The sequence below is a fragment of the Lithobates pipiens genome, unplaced genomic scaffold (genome assembly GCF_037356315.1).
Source record: "Lithobates pipiens isolate NorthernLeopardFrog02 unplaced genomic scaffold, aLitPip1_a1.2 Scaffold_8, whole genome shotgun sequence".
NCBI lineage: Eukaryota > Metazoa > Chordata > Amphibia > Anura > Ranidae > Lithobates > Lithobates pipiens.
The window spans coordinates 443,056,662-443,076,571 of NW_027507903.1; the positions used below are offsets into that span (position 1 = coordinate 443,056,662).

Below are 19,910 nucleotides of genomic sequence, written 5' to 3' on the forward strand. Positions count from 1 at the left end.
CTCCAACAATAGTTTTATTAAGCAGAAGCTTAAAGCACTCTACTTTCAGCCAGGTGACTGTAATCTTCAAATCTCACTGGACTGAAAATAACTCACTTAAAAAAAAGGAATTCTCATACTGGTCTATTAGCTTAGTAAATTGACCCTATATCTTTAGTAATTTCACATGCAGTTTTTGCTTCTAGATTTTTTTATATGCTCAGACTGAATTGCCCTAGTTTGTAACAATTTGAATTTAGCAGTAACATGGTCATACAATCTCCACAGACATTAGCCTTCTCGAACTTACAGCTTTCTAGTTGCATGATGCACGTTTGAACATCCATTGGAAAATTTTTCAGATCCATGGGACACGCCAAAGTCAAAGTCAACCTGTAAGACAAGCATTAACATTTTAGCCCCTTCTTGTGCTTTAAAGATTGACCGTTGGATAAACATATATTTCTACATATGTTGTAGAAACACACTAAACTCAGGGGGCAAATTCCCTTGCAAAGGGAACAGCCTATTTACCTTTAGTAAATGAATGCCTCAAAATACCTTCAAACCTTAGTCACTACCAACACAACAAGAAAAATTTAAGAATTATAATTATTTGTTGCTGAAGCAGAATATCACTTCTGTATATAGAGAGTGGGCTCTGTGTTGCAGTCAATATATTGTAACAAATAAATACTATGCAGCATGTGTGGGAATATGGACCTTGCATTGTTCTGGGTTTTTGCACAGTGGGTTGTTTATGAACTATGTATAATATGATTAATGTATAAACACAAAAAAAAAAAAGGCCACAATGGCATTAGTTACAAGGTGACTGAGAAAGATTCTGTGTGGGAGGTAGGACTATATATTGCACGAAGGACCATATAATCTAAGAGTGGCCATGATCATTAACATTTTAAATGGCCATTAAACTCATTAAAGGATCTTGTGGTGGCTCATAACCTTCAACAGACCAATTTAAACAAGTCTTTATATTTTTATAACAAAACAAATTATTTGGAGTGTATGGTAGGCTTTAGGGGGTTTTGCAATCATACTGTAAGGAAGCAATTTATGTGCTGCATCCATACAAATCATATTTTAAAGCCCTAATGATTTTTTCCACAATTTCCAATAAAGTTGTGAGGAGCCTAGTGCAAACGAAACTATAAAGGGTCCAAAGTCAACATGGTGCCAACTAGCATATGATTTGTCGTTGCTTGTTAACTAGGGGATTAAAAGTGATAGAGGCAGCTGTAGAATTGAGGCTAATGGACCTAGCAAAGTACAGAAGATTCATCTTTTCTACAGTTTTCTGTGGGGGCTGGAGCAGGCTGGTATGGGAACAGAGTGGAGATGAATTAGAACACCTGTTAAGTTTTTATTGCTAACTGTTAAAGAGATTAAACTTCTCTGTATGTCCTGTTTACCGTTATCATCAAAAGTGAAAGTAACAGAAAATACCACATTTTCGGTTGTCCACAGAACAGTAATTGAGGGGAAATCATCCAATAGGGACAATAGTTCTGATGACCTGGGGGCCCCAGTGGATTCTCTTACTTTGCAAGGATTTCCTCTCACTTCCTGTTTTGACTATGGTACAGGAAGTGAAGGTAAAAAATCTCCCCAATGGGACACAGATGGAAAAAACAGACATGGGTTATAACCCTCCCTTACTCTACCCAAAATGAAGAAAACAATTTTTTTCTATAGTTCTACTTTAATCTTTGAAAGTCACCTTCAGAGGCTAGTTTGTATGCATGTACTCCTATTCTTCAATCCCCCCAGAACATGCTGCTTGGGGGGGGGGGGCGCATCACTGGGCATGTAGCTCCAGCTGCCTCAATAAATATAGCTACAAACAAGCTATAATTTTTTTAAGTGGAACAAACATGTTTCCAAAACTGTTGGCATGTCCCCCCTAGAGTTTGACATTTTAACTATACACTTGAGGCCACAGTTGACTAACCGAATGCTGTACAGAACATTGCCATTTTTGAAGATCCTTAGCAGCTTGTTGTCAGTGGTGATTTCATGAAAATTTGCCCCTTTCTCATTGGCAAAAAACAGATCAGGCTTCCAGATGGAGTCCAACATAGAGGGATCCAAATCCAGGGAGTCATCAGGATATTCACTGTAAGCCAGGCGGGGGTCATTCCATTGCTGACGCAGAAAAATATTCAGCCTGTAATCCTGTAATAAAATGAGACATAATAAAGAACTTTTAAAGGTTGCTGTGGTACAAAACTTTCCATGTTGCATATTAAACTTGGCGCTGGTCAGGTACCATGTTTTATTAGTATTTAGTACTCCAAGTACATGTGCATCATTCCATAATATCAGACCAAAAAATTATTAGAGTACATCACAGCCATTCTGGGATTATGCCTTTCATATTTAAGCAAAGTTAGCTCTTCATCAGTTGCTTAATACACTGAAGATTCCATTAACCCTGTATACCTTCCTTAGTGACCATGGTCGCGTAGATCGCATGTCCACTTGAACCTGACAGTGTATGAAATGATTTTGATTGGGACTTTAAATACAGAATTATCTTGATAGCCAAGAAAATATCAGGATTTTAGACTTGCCGTAAATAATTGTACCAAATAATAATATAACAATAATAAAAATTATTCAATAATGTAATCAAATCAAAAACACTGAAATTTGCTCAGTTGCAGAATTGTCACTGTCATTACTTTTCAGTATTTGATGACGGATCTCCCCACAAACCGCTATCGCTCAATTCTGCAAGTGATTACAATTTATTCTCGCTGTTTTCTAGCTGGTCTAAAATCATTTTTGATGTAAAGGGACAGTTTTGGTTGCTATGGACAATCTCCAGTTTCCAGGCATAAAGAACAGTTTTTATTATATAAAACTGCATGCAGGACACTGGACAGAACACTAGGGACAAAGGGGATGTGACATTATTACATACAGCAATGTAATCTGTAAGATTACATTATACTGTATGTATAGTGAGTGTTTCACTTTTTGAATTTGGCGCCAATCTCCATCCCTGTGCGTCGCAACGCCTGCAGGGAAAGGAGATCGGCTCTGTGATAGATCGAGCGAGACACGGCTCGCTCGTACAGCGAGGGGACATCGCTGGATCCAAGGGAGAAGGTAAGTAAGCGTCCTCCTGTCTGGCTCGGGGTTACCGCTTTTGGTATAAAAATTCGACCCCGAGTCAGACTCGGGAATACCGTCAGGGGGGTTAATGGAAAAAAAGGGAACCCTATCCTTGAAACTATAGGTATGAATGATGGTCTGTCTAAGCCACCTAGCAACAGTAGAACAAGATCAAGGGGCACCCTTCGAGAATGACAAAAAGAGAATCTGTCTTCCTGAAAAATAAACTTGCACAGCCATAACCACATCTAGACCATGGAGGAAAATGCATTTTGGTGAACTGGAGCTTAACAGAGAAGTGGATGAACAATGTCCTGTTTAAGGTGAAAAGCAGAGACTTGTGAAGAAAGAAAGTCCTGGGTCTCAATCAGTGGTGGCCCATCCATTGGGACACCCAGGCACCACCCCCTCTCTCCTCTCTACCTCCTATATGCAGTGGATAGATTCATGCATGGCATGAATCTATGCACGGCTGCCGCGGCCGCCCCTATTTATGCATCCGGCCCCTTTCAGGGCACATGAATTACAGCGGCCTGTTTTTTTTTCTGAAGCACCTAATTGGGGCCATAAGCTCTAATAGGCTTTGAAATAGCGTGGGCTTGGGTCGCAGAGGATGTGTTCGGAGCCCACCCAGGTGTGTTGCAACAGCGAATGAATATCCTCCCAGCCAATCGGGAAGCAGGTATGAATCCCATCTCCCGACTGGCCAAAATGTCATGCGATCCTATTGGAAGCCTAGCGCCGTGAGGAGCAGAGAGGAGACGCACCGTGGAGAGGACTCCACCAGAGGACACAGCACCTAGCATCCCTGGAAGATGGCCACAGCAGCTCCGACCGCTGCTCTCACCTCCCACATCCACAGAAGGTGGTGGAGGGGGGGGGTGTTAGTGCCGTGCTGCGGCGGGTGGGTAGCTGGCAGTGTGACCCTCCCAAAAAAAAGAACACCAGCCACCACTGGTCTCAATACCACCCAGTCTTTAAGCAAAACCAAAATGTGTTCTCTGTGGGGTAAGCTACCAGCTTAGACCCTCACTCTACCAAAGCGATTGCCACAAGGGGAACATTATGAGTAGGAGTAGAAAGAGGAATATCTCAGTTAAAATGGGGACTTATGAAATGCTCCCCTCTGGGTGATCTACTGTATTTTCTGGCGTATAAGACTACCTTTTACACTTAAAAAAAATGCCCAAAAATCGGGGGTCATCTTATACGCCGGGTATACAATGCTGCCTGATGGATGTCAGCCCCCAAATGTCTGCTAATACTGTATGTGGCTTCAGCTACAAACAGTATACGCCGTTGAGCCAATCCCGGCGAGCGATGTATTCTATTAATGAATACAGAGCCTGCTTGGATTGGAGTAACAACCTCTGTCAATCCGAGCAGGCTACATAGAGTAGCCTGCTCGGATTGGCTTTGAGAGAGAGAGACAAGGGCTGATGATGCTACAGCCTCTGCCAATCCAAACAGGCATTGTATTCATTAAAATAATACACCGCTCACCATACCTCCCTGGGTAAATCCATTCACTGATCTCCTACTACTATACATCCTGCTGTTTGCCTTTGAGGTCCCAGGCACCCAAGAGGGACAGGTAAATCTGGGACATATGACAGGGGGGTTATTAAATGCATTTTGGTGGACAATTCCCATAGAATGTAACCCAAAAGTGGTTTAGGTTTGGTTAGTGAAAAATTCTACTTTCCAGAGTTGTGGCATTCAATAGATCTCTGTTTGTGTTATTATTGTTTGATTTACTTTATGACATATCACAGCATGGTGGATGAGTAGTTGACATTCTTGCTTTGTGTTTTTTAATGGTTCTAATGTTTTTTTTAAATGGTGTTGCCTCAGAAGGGGGGTAGTCTTATACCACGAGTATTGCCCAAAACCTATGTTTTCACTTGAAAAATAGGGGGTCGTCTTCTACGCCCAGTCGCCTTATACACCGGCAAATACGGGTATGTACATTGCAAGGATTTTAACAAACTAAATACATAACGATATTTGTTTTTATCCTTGGAACACTGATACCTGAATGGAACTGGCTATGTTCATTCTAATCAGCCGATGCAATTTCAGTGTCCTAATGTGGAAAGTTGTAGTATCTGCACCCTTTTATGAATAGAGGATGCCTAAAATGTACTTGTATCTTAAGCCGCGTACACACGGGCGGACTGTCTGGCCAACTAAGTCCGTCAGACAATCCGACGGACAGTCCGTCCTACTTTCGAATGAACGGACTTGACCACACACGATGAACAAACAGTCCGTTGAAAGCTTGCGCGATGACGTGTACAGCACGTACGACGGGACTAGAAATAGGACGTCCAATACACAGCAATGCAACCTTTCGCCGTGTAAATCCTTTCTGAGCATGCGCCATACTTAGTCCGTCCAACTAGCCTACTCACGAGCGGACTGTCCGCTGAAACCAAAGTTGGACGGACAATATTACGGAAATTCCGAAATACTTAGTCCGCCAGACTGCACGCTGAAAAAGTCCGCTGAAGCCCACACACGAGCAGACTGTCCGCTGAAATGTGTTTCGGCGGACTAAGTTGGACAGACAGTCCGCCCGTGTGTACGCGGCTTTAGTGTACACTTCTCAGAAAATCAGTCAGCCTATCACACTAGCAGGAAATTACATTTCTGGGGAAACTCTGTACACCAACTATGTACAGAAGACCTCCGGGTTGCCATATTGCATTGACTTTTACAGAAAATTACAGCAGACTGAAAATAAAAGGGAATTTTAATTAAGATACATAAAAAATGGAAAACGCGCTGGTAAATACAAAGAAAGTAGCTGGCAGAGACAGTCAGACACACTGTGCACTGAACAAAGTAAACACCAGAATTTATGGGCTCTATTATGCAGTCAGATAGACCTGCAAACAATATCCTAGTACTCAGTGCTAAGACCCAGATGGTTACATCTGTTCCTCATGATAACTCCAGTTCCTAAGGATTATAATGGATATATATGGCCACTACGATGGTACAAGATTCCTCATAGAATCAAAACAGATATGCCTACATAGTATGAATCCATAAAACACATTTATTAAAAGTAAAGTGCAAGGCTACTCGCATGAAGACCATAAAAACAGTGATGTGTATACAAAACATAGTAGTAAACAAATTCAGATATTCCAGAGATTGCATGCAAGCGTGGCAATGTCACGTGTGTTAGCTCGGCCCAATGCGTTTCATCATACTTGACATCATTGGGGTCACCAAATATGTATTAGAGTCCATATATTCTGCTAAGAGTCCATCGAACTACTGGTGATGGCCCACGTGGTGAATATAGAAGCTTTCTGACACTCCTCATTACACAGTAGTTGATGTCACTTTTGATTGGGACTGTTTTCATCTATGCACATTTTAAATGAACTTAGAATCCATATAATTTTTTCATGTACGTTTTTCACTCTATTAATGTGGTTTGTATTATTATTAGCGCGGCAGAGTTTTGTTTACTTAACATTTACAAAATGGCTTGTGTAACAATTGTATATTCTATATTATAATAATTTTTGCTATTTTTTTATTTGCTATATTTTTTTCAAGAAAGTGAAGTTACCCTTCACTAAATCAAATCTAATAATTAGAAGGGACTGGACTGAGGAAACCACATGGGGTACCCTCTGAACTTAGGTCTTAATCAGAGAGTGGATGTCAGGGATGCACTGACCATAGTGCAGTAAAAATTCTGAGGTGCACGCAAATGTGCAGGCACAATCCTACAGGTGCACAGGCGTGCATGCATTTGCCACTAACACTGGTGCCAAAAAGCCTATATACAGTATCTCACAAAAATGAGTACGCCCCTCAAATTTTTGTAAATATTTTATTATATCTTTTCTGAAGAAAAGAAGAAATTACACTTTGCTACAATGTAAAGTAGTGAGTGTACAGCTTGTATAACAGTGCCAATTTGCTGTGCTCACAAAATAACTCAACAGACAGCCATAAATGTCTAAATTGATGGCAACAAAAGTGAGTGCACCCCTAAGTGAAAATGTCCAAATTGGGCCCAATTAGCCATTTTCCCTTCCCAATGTCATGGGACTCGTTAGTGTTACAAGGTCTCATGTGTGACTGGGAAGCAGATGTGATACATTTGCTGTGATCGCTCTCAGTCTCTCATACTGGTCACTGGTAGTTCAACATGGCACCTCATGGCAAAGAACTCTCTGAGGATCTGAAAAAAAGAATTATTGACATAAAGATGGCCTAGGCTATAAGAAGATTGGTAAGACCCTGAAACTGAGCTGCAGCACGGTGGCCAAGACCATACAGTGGTTTAACAGGACAGGTTCCACTCAGAACAAGCCTTGCCATAGTCCACCAAAGAAGTTGAGTGCACATGCTCAGCGTCATATCCAGAGGTTATCTTTGGGAAATAACATATGAGTGCTGCCAGCATTGCTACAGTGGTTCAAGGGGTGGGGGTCAGCCTGTCAGTGCTCAGACCATACGCCGCACACTGCATCAAATTGGTCTGCATGGCTGTCATTCCAGAAGGAAGCCTCTTCTAAAGTTGATTCACAAGAAAGCCCACAAACAGTTTGCTAAAGACAAGCAGACTAGGGACATGGATTAATAAGACCACATCCTGTGGTTTGATGAGACCAGGATAAACTTATTTGGTTCACATGGTTTCAAACTTGTGTGGCGGCAACCAGGTGAGGAGTACAAAGACTAGTGTGTCTTGCCTACAGTCAATTGACTGGGGGCGGGGGGGGGGGGGGGGCCCATGCCATTTTTTTCAATGATTTTAATCTATATTGCCGGGACCCGACAATATATTACAGTCGCAAATAGTTTTAAATGACATTTTTTCCTTTAGAAATGTAATTTTGCGATGGTATTATTCTAAACACAGGAAAATGCATTACTTTACAAGCATACTAAGGACACCCCCAGGCACAATATTTAAAGGAATATTTAATTTTTATTAAGTTATTAAAATCACTCAGTTTTTAAAACTTTTTTTTGCATTAATACATGTCCTCTGGGGTGGGACCCGGGTCCTCAAACACTTTTTATGGAAATAGATTGCATATAAGCCTTTAAAATTAGCACTTTTGATTTTTCACATTCGTGTCCCATAGACTTTAACAGTGTTCGAACAAATTTTTTGCCTGTTAGCATGTTCTGCTGTGAATGGAACCGGGGGTGTTCGGCTCATCCCTATTGAGCACTCTAGGTATCTCAGTGTGTAATTGCCTGCTCATAGGAGGCACGAGCAGACAACTTGCACACAGAGTCTGCAAGAGCCCTGCATAGCACCTGTGATCTGCTGATTGCGGGTGCAATGTTTTGCAGGCTCCCAGTAAAAAAACAACAAACGCACATTTTTTTAACCTGCAAAAAGATGTGCATTTTTTTTTTTTTTTTACAAAGGTAAACTTATCCTTTAAACCTAAACTCAGGGCAGATATAAAACAGTTTATTTCAATTATCTACAGTTACTCAGAAGTAGTATACGTGTCGGAATATGTATTGATATCAGGTTACTGTAATTCTCTGTGCAGCAACATTCATATTAGGAGTGGTAAGGATTACACTGGACCTCATGGTCCACCACTACTTAGCACACTGCTGTCATGCATATACTTAGAGGTTCCTCTATTGTTCAGTCATAGGGCTGGGTTGGGTCCTGCACCCTGTACCCAGCTATATTGATTAACTTTGGTGTAACCTGCAAAAAAGTTTTAGATCTGGCTGTGCTGTCTGACAGGGGTGTTTGGATTATAGATCTGGCTGATAAATTAAATCCTGGTCAAATAACACCCACATATGTGTATTTTTACTGCAAGTTTAGCAGTTTTCCTGAAGTTAGCTTTAATATGTAATACACTAACCAACACATGCTAGTGCTACAAATAACACTAAATTCATGTTTATATGGACATTCTTAAATTACAGACTTATACATGTAAAAAGCTATATTTGCCCATTACATAAAACTGTGCTTACATCTTGGTAGTAAGTAATACACTCTCACAGAAGCCAAAAAGTAATTTGGAGGAGCAATAGATGGCATTTTTTAAGTTAAAGGATAAATTCACCTTTTTACAAAAAAAAAAAAAAAAAAGCACATATTTTTTGCAGGTAAAAAAAATGTGCATATATTATTTTTTATATACTCTGCAGCCTGTAAGGCATTGTGGGTGCAATGTCTGAATCCCCTCAGACTCTTGGCACACTGTCTGCCTGTACCTCCAATATGGGCAGATAGTTACTGAATGGCAGGAAGAATCAATGGAGCATGAGAGCGCTCACCAGCACCCTCACGGTTCATTGAGAACTACAAGCTGTCGGCTGCAGAAGATGACAGTACTTCTTGTAGGTCAATAATTCACAGAACCCCGCACAGCTGTGCTGTTTTTAAATTCTGCCAGCAGGTGCAGGGAGAAGATCCAGTGTCACAAAGAGAAGGGATTAGGGGGAGGGGAGACAGGACCTGGTACATGTTCCACTTTTCACCCCAAATATGGGTGGAACGTGTAACATGTCCTGACGGTAAACCTATCCTTTAAAGCCCAACTTCAGGCAACTAAAAAAAAATATATAGTAGGGCTGTGTCTGCAGTGCAAGGGTAAAATGCTCATTTAGTCTAGCACAGTCATGGCGAACCTTGGTACCCCAGATGTTTTGGAACTACATTTCCCTAGATGCTTAACTACACTGCAGAGTGCATGAGCATCATGGGAAATGTAGTTCCAAAACATCTGGAGTGCCAAGGTTTGCCATCACTGGTCTAGGGCACTGCTATGGACTCTTGACTGTTCTTGATAGCATCGGGATCCTAGACCGTTTGGGGAGAAGAAGCTGTGAGAACTGGTCTAGCTGTGGAGAGGAATGTTTTTTTTGTGTTCTCCTAGACCAGTGGTCCTCAACCCTTTCCTCAAGTACCCCCAACAGACCATGTTTTGGGAATTTCTCTTAGATAAAATAGCTGTCCAAAATACCAAGCCATTGACTTTGATTTAAAGCATCTGTACAAGATAAAGGAAAACCTGGAAACATGGCCTGTTGGGCCAAGGGGAACACAAAAAAACATTCCTCTCCTTCCTCTCAGACAAGTTCTCACAGCTTCTTCTCCCCAAGCGGTCTAGGATCCCAATGCTATCAAGACCAGTGAAGAGCCCATAGCAGTGCACTGGATGTGATGACACCTAGGGACAGTCCACAGCTGGAGCATGGGAGAGTGCCATCTTCTGGAGGAGTCAGGTAAGTAAAAATGTTTCTCCTCTCCTATACAAAATGAGCAGCAACACTGCATGGGATCATTTAAATTTTTTCTGGCGTTGGCTTTACGAATACATATTTGAATAGAATTTGTTTTTATACCACAGTTCAGTGTCACTTTAACAGCTAAAAAGGTGAAAATCCCATAAAAAATACTCTTAGGCAAGCTCCAATAACTATGAATTAGAAGTCTGAAGATTCTTTGTGAAACATGTTCCCGTTTTCATAAAAGCATGTAATCTTCTGTAGAAAAGTTGCTCTTTTTATAACTGCTCTCAGGTTGTCTAATGTGAAATTAATTACATGTTCATTGACTCATTGTATAAAGTGTTTTTTTTTTTTTTCCAGCGTCACACCACTGTTCTCAGGTATTTAGCTGTGTATGACCTTCTCCATCAGACTCCGTTCTTCCAATTCCCAGAGTCACCTTCCTTCCACACAGACTGAAAACTGCTGACACCTCAGTCTATTATTGACATGCAGGTGCATTAGGTTAATTTCATTATCCAATTTTCCCTTCTCATTAGGTTTGGTTCAATACCCTGTAAATAGAGCTGCGATCCAGTTATGCAGAAGAGGTTTTCGGTTACTTAAATTAACTGGCCAAAAGCTTTTTACTTCAATGTTATGTGTGTGACTGGTGACCTTAGCGTGTTAAATGGAAAGTTTAACCAATTTCACGGCAGAATGTACAGAGCTTCCTAAAGGGTAAAGCTAGCTTGAGAGGAGTCTTGTTTAATAAATATAACTAGAGGAAAGCACAGTGACAGGTCGACTGGCACTCAAGGTGAGGATGCCCAAGTGCGCTCCTGAGCATGTAATTCGAAATAATAAACACAAATTTAAAATATTTACATACAAATATTTAAAAAAAGCTAAAGAGATGGATTGAAGGGGTTAATAAATATAATTAGAGTTAACTAAAATGCTAACTACAAATGTTAGGGTTAAAAGAACTAATTAGGGTTAACTACACATTCTATTCAGCGATTTGTCCTTTTTTTTTTAAGCCACTAAAATCAAGTTTTTGGTACAAAACATTTTTTTTTTCAATTTTGGCTTTAGGGACAATAATGAATACACATTTAAAACATTTATATACTTTTACCCATTAAAAACAAATAGCAAAAAGAATAACCTGCGTTACTGGTTTACAATTGAGTGTTGATGCTCTTGCACTACTTTATTATCCTTCATAACTCAATAAAAATCTTTATAAAATGTAAAGGGAAGAAGGGAATAAAGGAGGTAATAAAAACTAATTAGGGTTCACTAAAGGGTTCTATGCTTAAAACATTTGTTGCAGGAATGTCAGAAACATTTGTACAAACCGCACTAAATGTCACCTTATGTTTTCAAATAGATTAATTCAGCTCCATCTAGTGGCCAAAATGTGGTATATTTTCTCATTTATTACTGAAAACTATACTGCAATTTGGCCACTAGATGAAGCTGATGATACACGAGTCAAACTATTCCAAAGTATGCAGTGAAATCTAGTTCAGTTTGCACAATTGTTTCAGACATTCGTGCAACAAATGTGTTATAAATAAACGCCCAAGTGTTAATAAATGCCTAAAATGTTGCTTAAAAAAGTCAGCCAGTCCCCCCTCCCACTGGGAATAAGTATCCAGATTACATGGTGAAACAAATCACAGAGCACACTTTAGAGCAACAAAAGGTAGGAATCTGCAAAAAAAAAGTTTGTTAAAATGTACATAGATCACCCAGAGGCTTGTTTTTTTTAAACTTTTTATTCTTCAAAGTGGTTGTAAAGTAACATCTATTAATTACTTTTATCCTTTATGTTTTAGGTCCATGTTTAGTGCAGTGTATGTGTGTTTTTTATAATACAATTATAATACTAAATATCTTGTTTGTACAGTGCTGTTGTGCGGTCACGTGTCCTCCACCCGCACTCCTTCCTGATCTAAAGGAGTACCGTGGAAGGGGCTGAAACTCCCTTCTGATGTATGCAAGCTAGCAAGCTAACACACACACACACACACTACAGTTAACATGGACCTAAAGCAGAGAGGATAATATGAATTGATAGATGTTACTTTACACCACTGGAGCAGCTGCAGGGGAATAGTTTTATTCAAGGTAGAAGGAGAGGGGAAGGGCAGCACACAGACTATGGAAATGACAGGAAGGGGGAGAGGGGGAGATGCAGAGATGCTAAACACACCGCAGGATGACAGAGGGATGTAAACTGACCATACTATCATGGATCAGCAGCCATGATTAGCATGGTCAGTTTACATAGAGGAACACAGGAAGAGGCAGGATCAACCAGGTACTGTAGAACATGGAATGGGACAAAAGACATGGTATCCTGCTATATATATATACATAAAATACTTTAATGGGACAGGAGCATTGTTTTTTTTTTGGGGTTATGGGGTGGACTGGGCTGAGAGGTAAAAAAGTTTAGTGCCCCCATAAAATGGCCGGGGGCGGCTGGATTCCGCAACTGGGGGGCACTTCTAATTTTGACTTCCTCACTGTGCTATATGTTTTCTACTGCACCATTGGCATGGTTATATCTTCTTGGTTCTCTCCATAAAATTATCAGAAATTTGTGCATAATGTAGAACTATAGGCAACACTTTTTTTCATTTTGGAAAGAGTACGGGAGGGTTATAGCCCCTGTCGGTTTATTTTTTACCATCCCTGTCCATTTCCCTTCACTTCCTGCCCCATAGCCAAACAGGAAGTGAAAGAAAATCTATGCAAATTAAGGGAATCCATTGCCCTCCCTCAGGCCCTCAGAACTAGTGTCCCCACTCGAAAAATTTCAGGGTGGGTCATAAACAGCAAGGGGTAAGGCCTTGACAGGAAGGGGTGGGTCATATTTAAATTAGGGGGTGCACAAGTTTAATCAGGCCTATGGCAGAACAAAACCTAAATACACTACTGGTTACAGGTAGAACCTATGCCTTTTAAAAAAAAAAGATGTTACTTTTTATATAAAGAGGCTTACAAAGGCAGAGCCACACAGACAATTATCAGGAACCAAAGTTTCAAAATAAAGGAATAAAAATAAAGGAAATCACAATTATTTGTCAATACATGGTCGATACAATATCCCACAGTAAAATTAAAATGGAAATTATGCCCATTGACCTTCTAGATGCACAAGAACTAAGATTTCAGTAGTGGGTAAGTTGTTTATTTTTGCTGTGCGTTTCTTTGTAAAAATGTTCCCTTCACCTCCTGTCCAAGAGACGACAAGTGAGAGAAAATATCTCCAAAATAAGGGAAAATCCCTTCTTTGCTATTACTGGAACATATGTCTTCATTAGAAGATGTTCCCTCCTGTTTTGGTGACAAATGTAAAATGTTGGATTTACTCTTTCTGTCCTGGTTACAATTTGGGTAACACCCACCAATTCCTGACACCTACTGTACCAAGCATTTCTTGACAGCTTGGGGAGAAAAAAAGTCTATTAGGCTGGTTCAGTATGCATATATTGGTCCTGCAGTCTTTGAACTCCATAAATCTGGACCTCCTCCGTAAGGCCACTTCTCAGATGTATAAGCTGTTGGGGTTGAGATGGTTCTCACCATGGCCATGGGCCTAGTAGAGTTAACAGCTGTTGGCCTCCCAATGAGTGGACCTTTACTAAGTACTGCTGTCTTTTTTTGGGGTCCCTGTACACATATACTGTATGTATTTGGCCCCAGATTCCGCACATGCTGACCTTACAAAATAACAGTTGTCACTTTCCTAAATCCAAAAACATCCAAGTGGCTTCCTTGATTCATTATTTATACTTCCCTTTTATATTCATAGCTAGTAAGGACATCAGTGGACAAATAACTATGAATCTCTCGTTCACATTTCTGCAGTGGCTGGTGATTTATGGGGACTTTAATATTTAAATGATCCCTTTCCAAAAATACAATTTATTTTCTTTTATACTTAAACTGTATGTCTGTACTGTATGTCTCACCAACACAGAGTGACTGCAACTGACCAAAGTCGTTAATCTGAGTTGCTGTGATGCAGCCTAATAGGCCTGCCTAGTTCTTACTGCCGCAAGGTCTCCCTTGATTAAGAGACAGAAGATGAACCGCTAGAGAGGTTATATGTCATTATGCCTTGTGTCATCTTTTATTTTTAGAATACAGTCTATAAGAAAAAACATTGGCTGAACTCAGAACATGATTGGACCTTGTTAAGGCCAAATGTTGTTCAACAGGTCGGAAAGATGGTCAGTCAGAAAACTGGCAAAAAGTTAATACAATGCCATCTACCCGTAAAAATTTAAAACAAATAGTTATTACAACAATAAAATGCATACAAATACATTGATGCCTGGATCAGCAGGATAAAGTTAACTGAATTAAAATGGTATAAGTGAAGAGCTTGGAAGTCAAAAAGATTTACAGCATATCCAACTTAAACCATGATATCAACTGCTTGGTCGAAAATGTAGACACAAGTTTCTTCCCAAACAGGGCTTAAGCTTTGGTTCACACTGTGGGAGCACAAGTCGCATTACATGTCAAATTCAATGTTTCCCCATGAAATCCATCTTAACTGGTCTGACACAAGTTGCTCTAACATTAGAAAAGGTTCCTGAGCTTTGCAGCTCCTTCTCAAATGTAAATCTTTTAAGTGGAACTATAGGTAAAACCTTTTTTATTTTTTTTTTATTTTGGGTAGAGTAGGGGAGGTTTTTTTTTGCCAACTGTGTCCCATTGGGGAGATATACTTTTACTTCTGTCCCATAGCTAAGCAGGAAGTGATAGGAAATCCCCCCCCCCATGTCACCAGAACTAGTGTCCCCATTGGAAGATTTCCCCTCTATGCCCTTGTACACACGGTCGGACATTCCGACAACCAAATCCGTCAGATTTTGTCTGTCGGATCTTGTCCGAATCTGTTGCATACACACGGTTGGACAAAGTTGTTGAAAAATCTTATCTTTCAGAACGTGATGACGTAATTTCGTTACGATGGGACTACGTTCAGGCTAGTAGCCAATAGCTTTGGTGTAGGAATTTGATCTGAGCATGCGTGGCACTTTGTCCGATCGGAATTCTCTACACATGATTGGAGTATGTCCGATCGGTCCAGTTTGTCGGAAAATATTTCCAACAAGTTGGAAAATTGGGTCCAACGGATATTCCGACGGAATCAGTCTGATGCATACCACACACAGTCGGATTATCCGACAACACGGTCCGATAGGACACATTCCGACGGATTCTCCGACCGTGTGTACAAGGGCTATTACTTTTCTGGGGACAACACAAATTTTGGTATTTTCTTTTACTTTAAATTTCAATGATAATAGTTAATAGGACAAAGAGAGAGGATGAATCTCCCTAATGGGGGCACAGACAGAAAAAAAAAAAAAACACAGGTGTTCTAATCTCCGCTCTATCCATAACTAAAAAAAGTTTTGACTTTAGTTATACTTTAAATCATCCAATTGATTAAAAATAATCCACTGCTTATGTGACTAAAATCTATGAGTGAGACAGAATAACTATATTGAGCTCCCTCTAGTGGCTAACCTACTGATCTCCATATTTCAAAACAAAAATCATGGCAGAGCAAAATGTAAAATTCATTTACAAAAATTATGTTAAATAACCACTGCAATAAAATCTGAAAAAATTCATTTACTGAAAATGCATTGAACAATAATTTGTAGTAGAGAAACAGTGAATACTTAATTGAAGTGGTTGTAAAACTCAGACATAAAACATGTGAACAAAGCATATCACTCTGTAGTGTGTACTTGTGTCAATTAAGAGGATTAAAGCCGGACATGGATGGAGCAATTTTCTTTCCTGCAACTGTGTTTATGGGAAAATCCCTCCTGCAGAGCTATTGTGTTCTCCAGCTGGGGAAACACTTATGCCGCATACACATGATCGGATTTTCTAAAGGGAAATGTTGCATGTGAGGGAAGTTCATAGCCAGTAGCCAATAGCTGCCCTAGCGTCGGTTTTAGTCCGTCGTAATAGCATACACACGAGCGAATTTTTCGGAGGAACTGGGTCCGGCGGAGTTCCGTCTGAAAAATTTGAAGCATGTTCCATTTTCTAAAGTCCGTCAGACTTTTGCGAATCAAAAGTCCGTTGCAGCCCACACACGATCGAATAGTCTGACGGAATCATTCCGTCGGACTTTGGATGTTGAAAAGTCCGCTCGTGTGTACGGGGCTTAAGGGTTTACAACCACTTTAATCCTACTTTGAGAAGGTGGTACCATCCAGAAAGATGATTGAAATCATGATCTATTGAGCTGAATGTATTGCCTAATTAAGTGTGTTATTGTTTGTTCATGAGTGATCAGTACTGCATACACAGTAACCCAGTAACAGAGACATTCTGGGGGAGATTTACTAAAACTGGAACGCTATCTGGTGCAGCTGGTCATGGTAGCCTGGTCATGGTCAGCTTCTATCCTCAGTTTGTTCAATGAAGCTTTGGCAATATAACCTGGAAGCTGATTGGTTTCTCTGCAGAAGTGAGCCTAATTTTTCACTCTCCAGCTTTAGTAAATAAACCCCTCTGTATTGGTCCACAGAGCTGTAAATATATATGATGGGACTCCACAGCATAGCAATAAAGGGACCTCCCTTCTCCAAAATCTTATTCTCAAAGACCACTCTGGTGGACAACACTTCGTTCCCAAGCCTTAATCATAGCTGGACTTTTGCAGTGCTATACAACTTTAGTGCCCCTTCTCAGAAAATACAGAATATAGTTTTCATAGCAATTGTATAGTGGTTCCCATGCTTTATATATATATCAACTTAATCCAAAGGTGTCCCTTTACCTGTATAAATCACTGTGTAAGCAGATGTGTCTGTCCTCTCTTTTTGCCTCTTGGCCCCACTGCAGTTGCATAGTCTGCTTTTGGTTTTTCAGTTACCCCAATGGCGGCTGGTGCTGGAGGATTTTTTTTGGGGGGGGGGGCGCAGACAGACCCCTCCAGCTCCACACTCACCCTAAGGCAGAGCCCTCCAGCTGTCACAGCTCCCCTGGTGCCCGGTGCCGTGGCTTCTGTCTTGACCCAGTCTTATTCCTGGGTTCTGGGTCTTCCTGTCCTCATTAGCTGGCAAGCCGGAAGCCACTGGTATTCGCTAGTATCGCAGGATGGGAGGGCTCAGGCACAGTGCTCTGCTTCCCGAGGACAATATGAAACTGGCCAAATGGGCCTTGGGATGTGGTCACAAGCCTGTGAGGGGGCGACGGACCTGGTAGAGACCTGTTGGTCCAGCGCCCCACAAAGCCACAGCCACGTAGATGGTGCGGGCTGGGGGGGTGGCACTGTAGGCTGGGGGGCGGCGCCCCTGCTCCCCTTGTGGACCGCCTGCCACTGAGTTACCCCCTATGTTGGACTATGTATAGTTACACCTACAATGTATACTTGTCTTCAAGTAACGTGTGTCAATAAAGAGGACCAGAACTGTGAAAGCGATGTCCAAAGTGAAGCAGAAGGCGAAGGAATAGTCACCCTTATTGCCTGTGATATCCATGTAGCTGATATTTTCCTCATTCATGACTTAACATAAATGTTCTATACTGTGTCTCTGTGTGGTAGCAGCCATTTTAGTAGAGGAAGTGCTATTCTCCCTGATGTCAGAGCTGCTACCCTGATAAATGGTGATATGCTGGGGAATATTAAAGCGGCAGAGGTGTGGAAGCAACCTTGGCCATTAGGTCCTTAGGTCAGGGCCGTATTTATACTACAACCTGTAGGAACATAAATTACACCATTATTAAGACCCATGTGTCAGGGCCACTTCTGATATACAAAAATATTTTCTTGTTTTCCTGGTTCTAACCTGGATTAGAATACAGTCATTCTGAGTAAATAACCTTACATTGGAAACCTATTTGTTCTCACAATGGAAAAATATAAGGGTGGCCAATCAGTATACACCTCGCTTAATGGTAAATCTGGACCTGCCTTAGGTACTACTTTCTCTCCAGCAAGCCTTCAGGAGAACAATGAGCAGCACAGCAGTAACATCACTAGAGACTAGAAGTTAGAGGCAGCAGTGCCTGAGATCTCACGCTGCAGATATACAGTTATGTGACTATAGGCACAGAAAGGGTACCACTAATTTTCAAAAAGGACTCGAATACAAATGATGCACTGGGGTTGATTTACTAAAACTGAAGAATGCAAAATCTGGTGCAGCTCTGCATAGAACCAATCAGCTTCCAGTTTTTTTTTTGTCAAAGCTTAATTGAACAAGCAGACTGTTTAGGCACAATAAACACTTCTACATAGGGTTGCACCTATACCGTGAGTTTATCAGTGAGTACGAGTACCGATACTTCACGGTGCGATTTGGATTAATACAAAAAATTTACGCAAATTGCACTTAAAAGAATCACATGTGATTTTAACAGGTATGCCGTGTGATTACTGTACAAATTGCATTCACTCTTCCCCCACTGCTCCAGTGTGTGTAAAGAAAGACAGAAAGTACCATGGGCAGTTAAAAAAAATGTTAGAACACACAGTACATTTCTGGCCACATGCAAAATAGTCTACATAGGTGTCCCAGTCCGCCAATGATAGTAAATCAGGGCCATTGGAGGTGCTCACAGGGCTGGAGTTCACAAGTTCCGGGATCCCGTGGGTATAGGGCAGAAGTGATGCCAGCTTGGGGGAAGGCAACCTTTACATCTCCTCCAGCCCTGTGAGCACCTGGCCCTGATTTGGTATCATCGGAGGACTGGGACAGCTCTGTAGATTTTTTTGCACGTGGCCAGATATGTACAGTCCTGTGAATTCTAACATTTTTTAAACTGCCCATTAGATGGCGCTTTTTTCCCTTTCTATACACACACACACAGTGGTGGGGGGAAGTCGCATGCAATTTGGACAGGAATTGCACCACATTCCTGCTCCTATCGCATGCAATTCTTTGCTCTGAGATTTGCGCCCATTCCTTTTGTATTGAGGCAATCGCAAAGTATAGTTTTCGGTATCGGCAGCATTTGGGCGAGTGCCGATACTTGCGCAAATGCTTGTTGGCACCAATATCAGTGCGTTATCAGTGCATCGCTACTTCTAGACATTCCAAATAAAATAGCAAATCTACACTTTTTTTACTTCAGATCCACTTTAAGATGAATATTAAGATCCCAATTTATGTAGTTTATGGAACTGCACTTCACTTGTTTATAATCCACATCCCTCAATAAAAAAACCTGCAAAGTTGAATTCTTTGTAACAATGGGTGAGCAGTAATAGCCTCCCACACAAAGAATTAAAAAAAAGAAAGCATCAGGAACAAAAATAATAATCTAAAAAAGAATAGAAATAACAACGTGAATAAACATGCCCCATTAAAAAGCATTCAGGACATCACACAAAAAAAGTCATTTTTCATGCCCTTCTCCAGTATAAAACGCGTTCCAAATAAATAAAACACAGGGTCATATCAGGAACAATCAGTTCATTAACACAGGGCAGTCATCTCGTATTATCAGATAATTGCAATGTTCCTGCTAACATCATCTTCTCAATTATTTAG

The 19,910-nt window shown here is 40.8% G+C and overlaps 1 protein-coding gene across 1 annotated transcript in view; it reads right to left on the reverse strand.

Annotated features, from left to right (window-relative positions):
• The window catches only part of GLRA1 (glycine receptor alpha 1), a 323,939-nt gene that overhangs the window by 104,289 nt on the left and 199,740 nt on the right, over positions 1 to 19,910 (reverse strand). Inside the window, exons 4-5 of the mRNA XM_077468345.1 lie at positions 1,952 to 2,175; positions 290 to 372 (exon numbers count right to left, since the gene is read on the reverse strand). Of these exons, the coding sequence (XP_077324471.1) occupies positions 290 to 372; positions 1,952 to 2,175 (307 nt within the window). The remainder of the gene's footprint in view (positions 1 to 289; positions 373 to 1,951; positions 2,176 to 19,910) is intronic.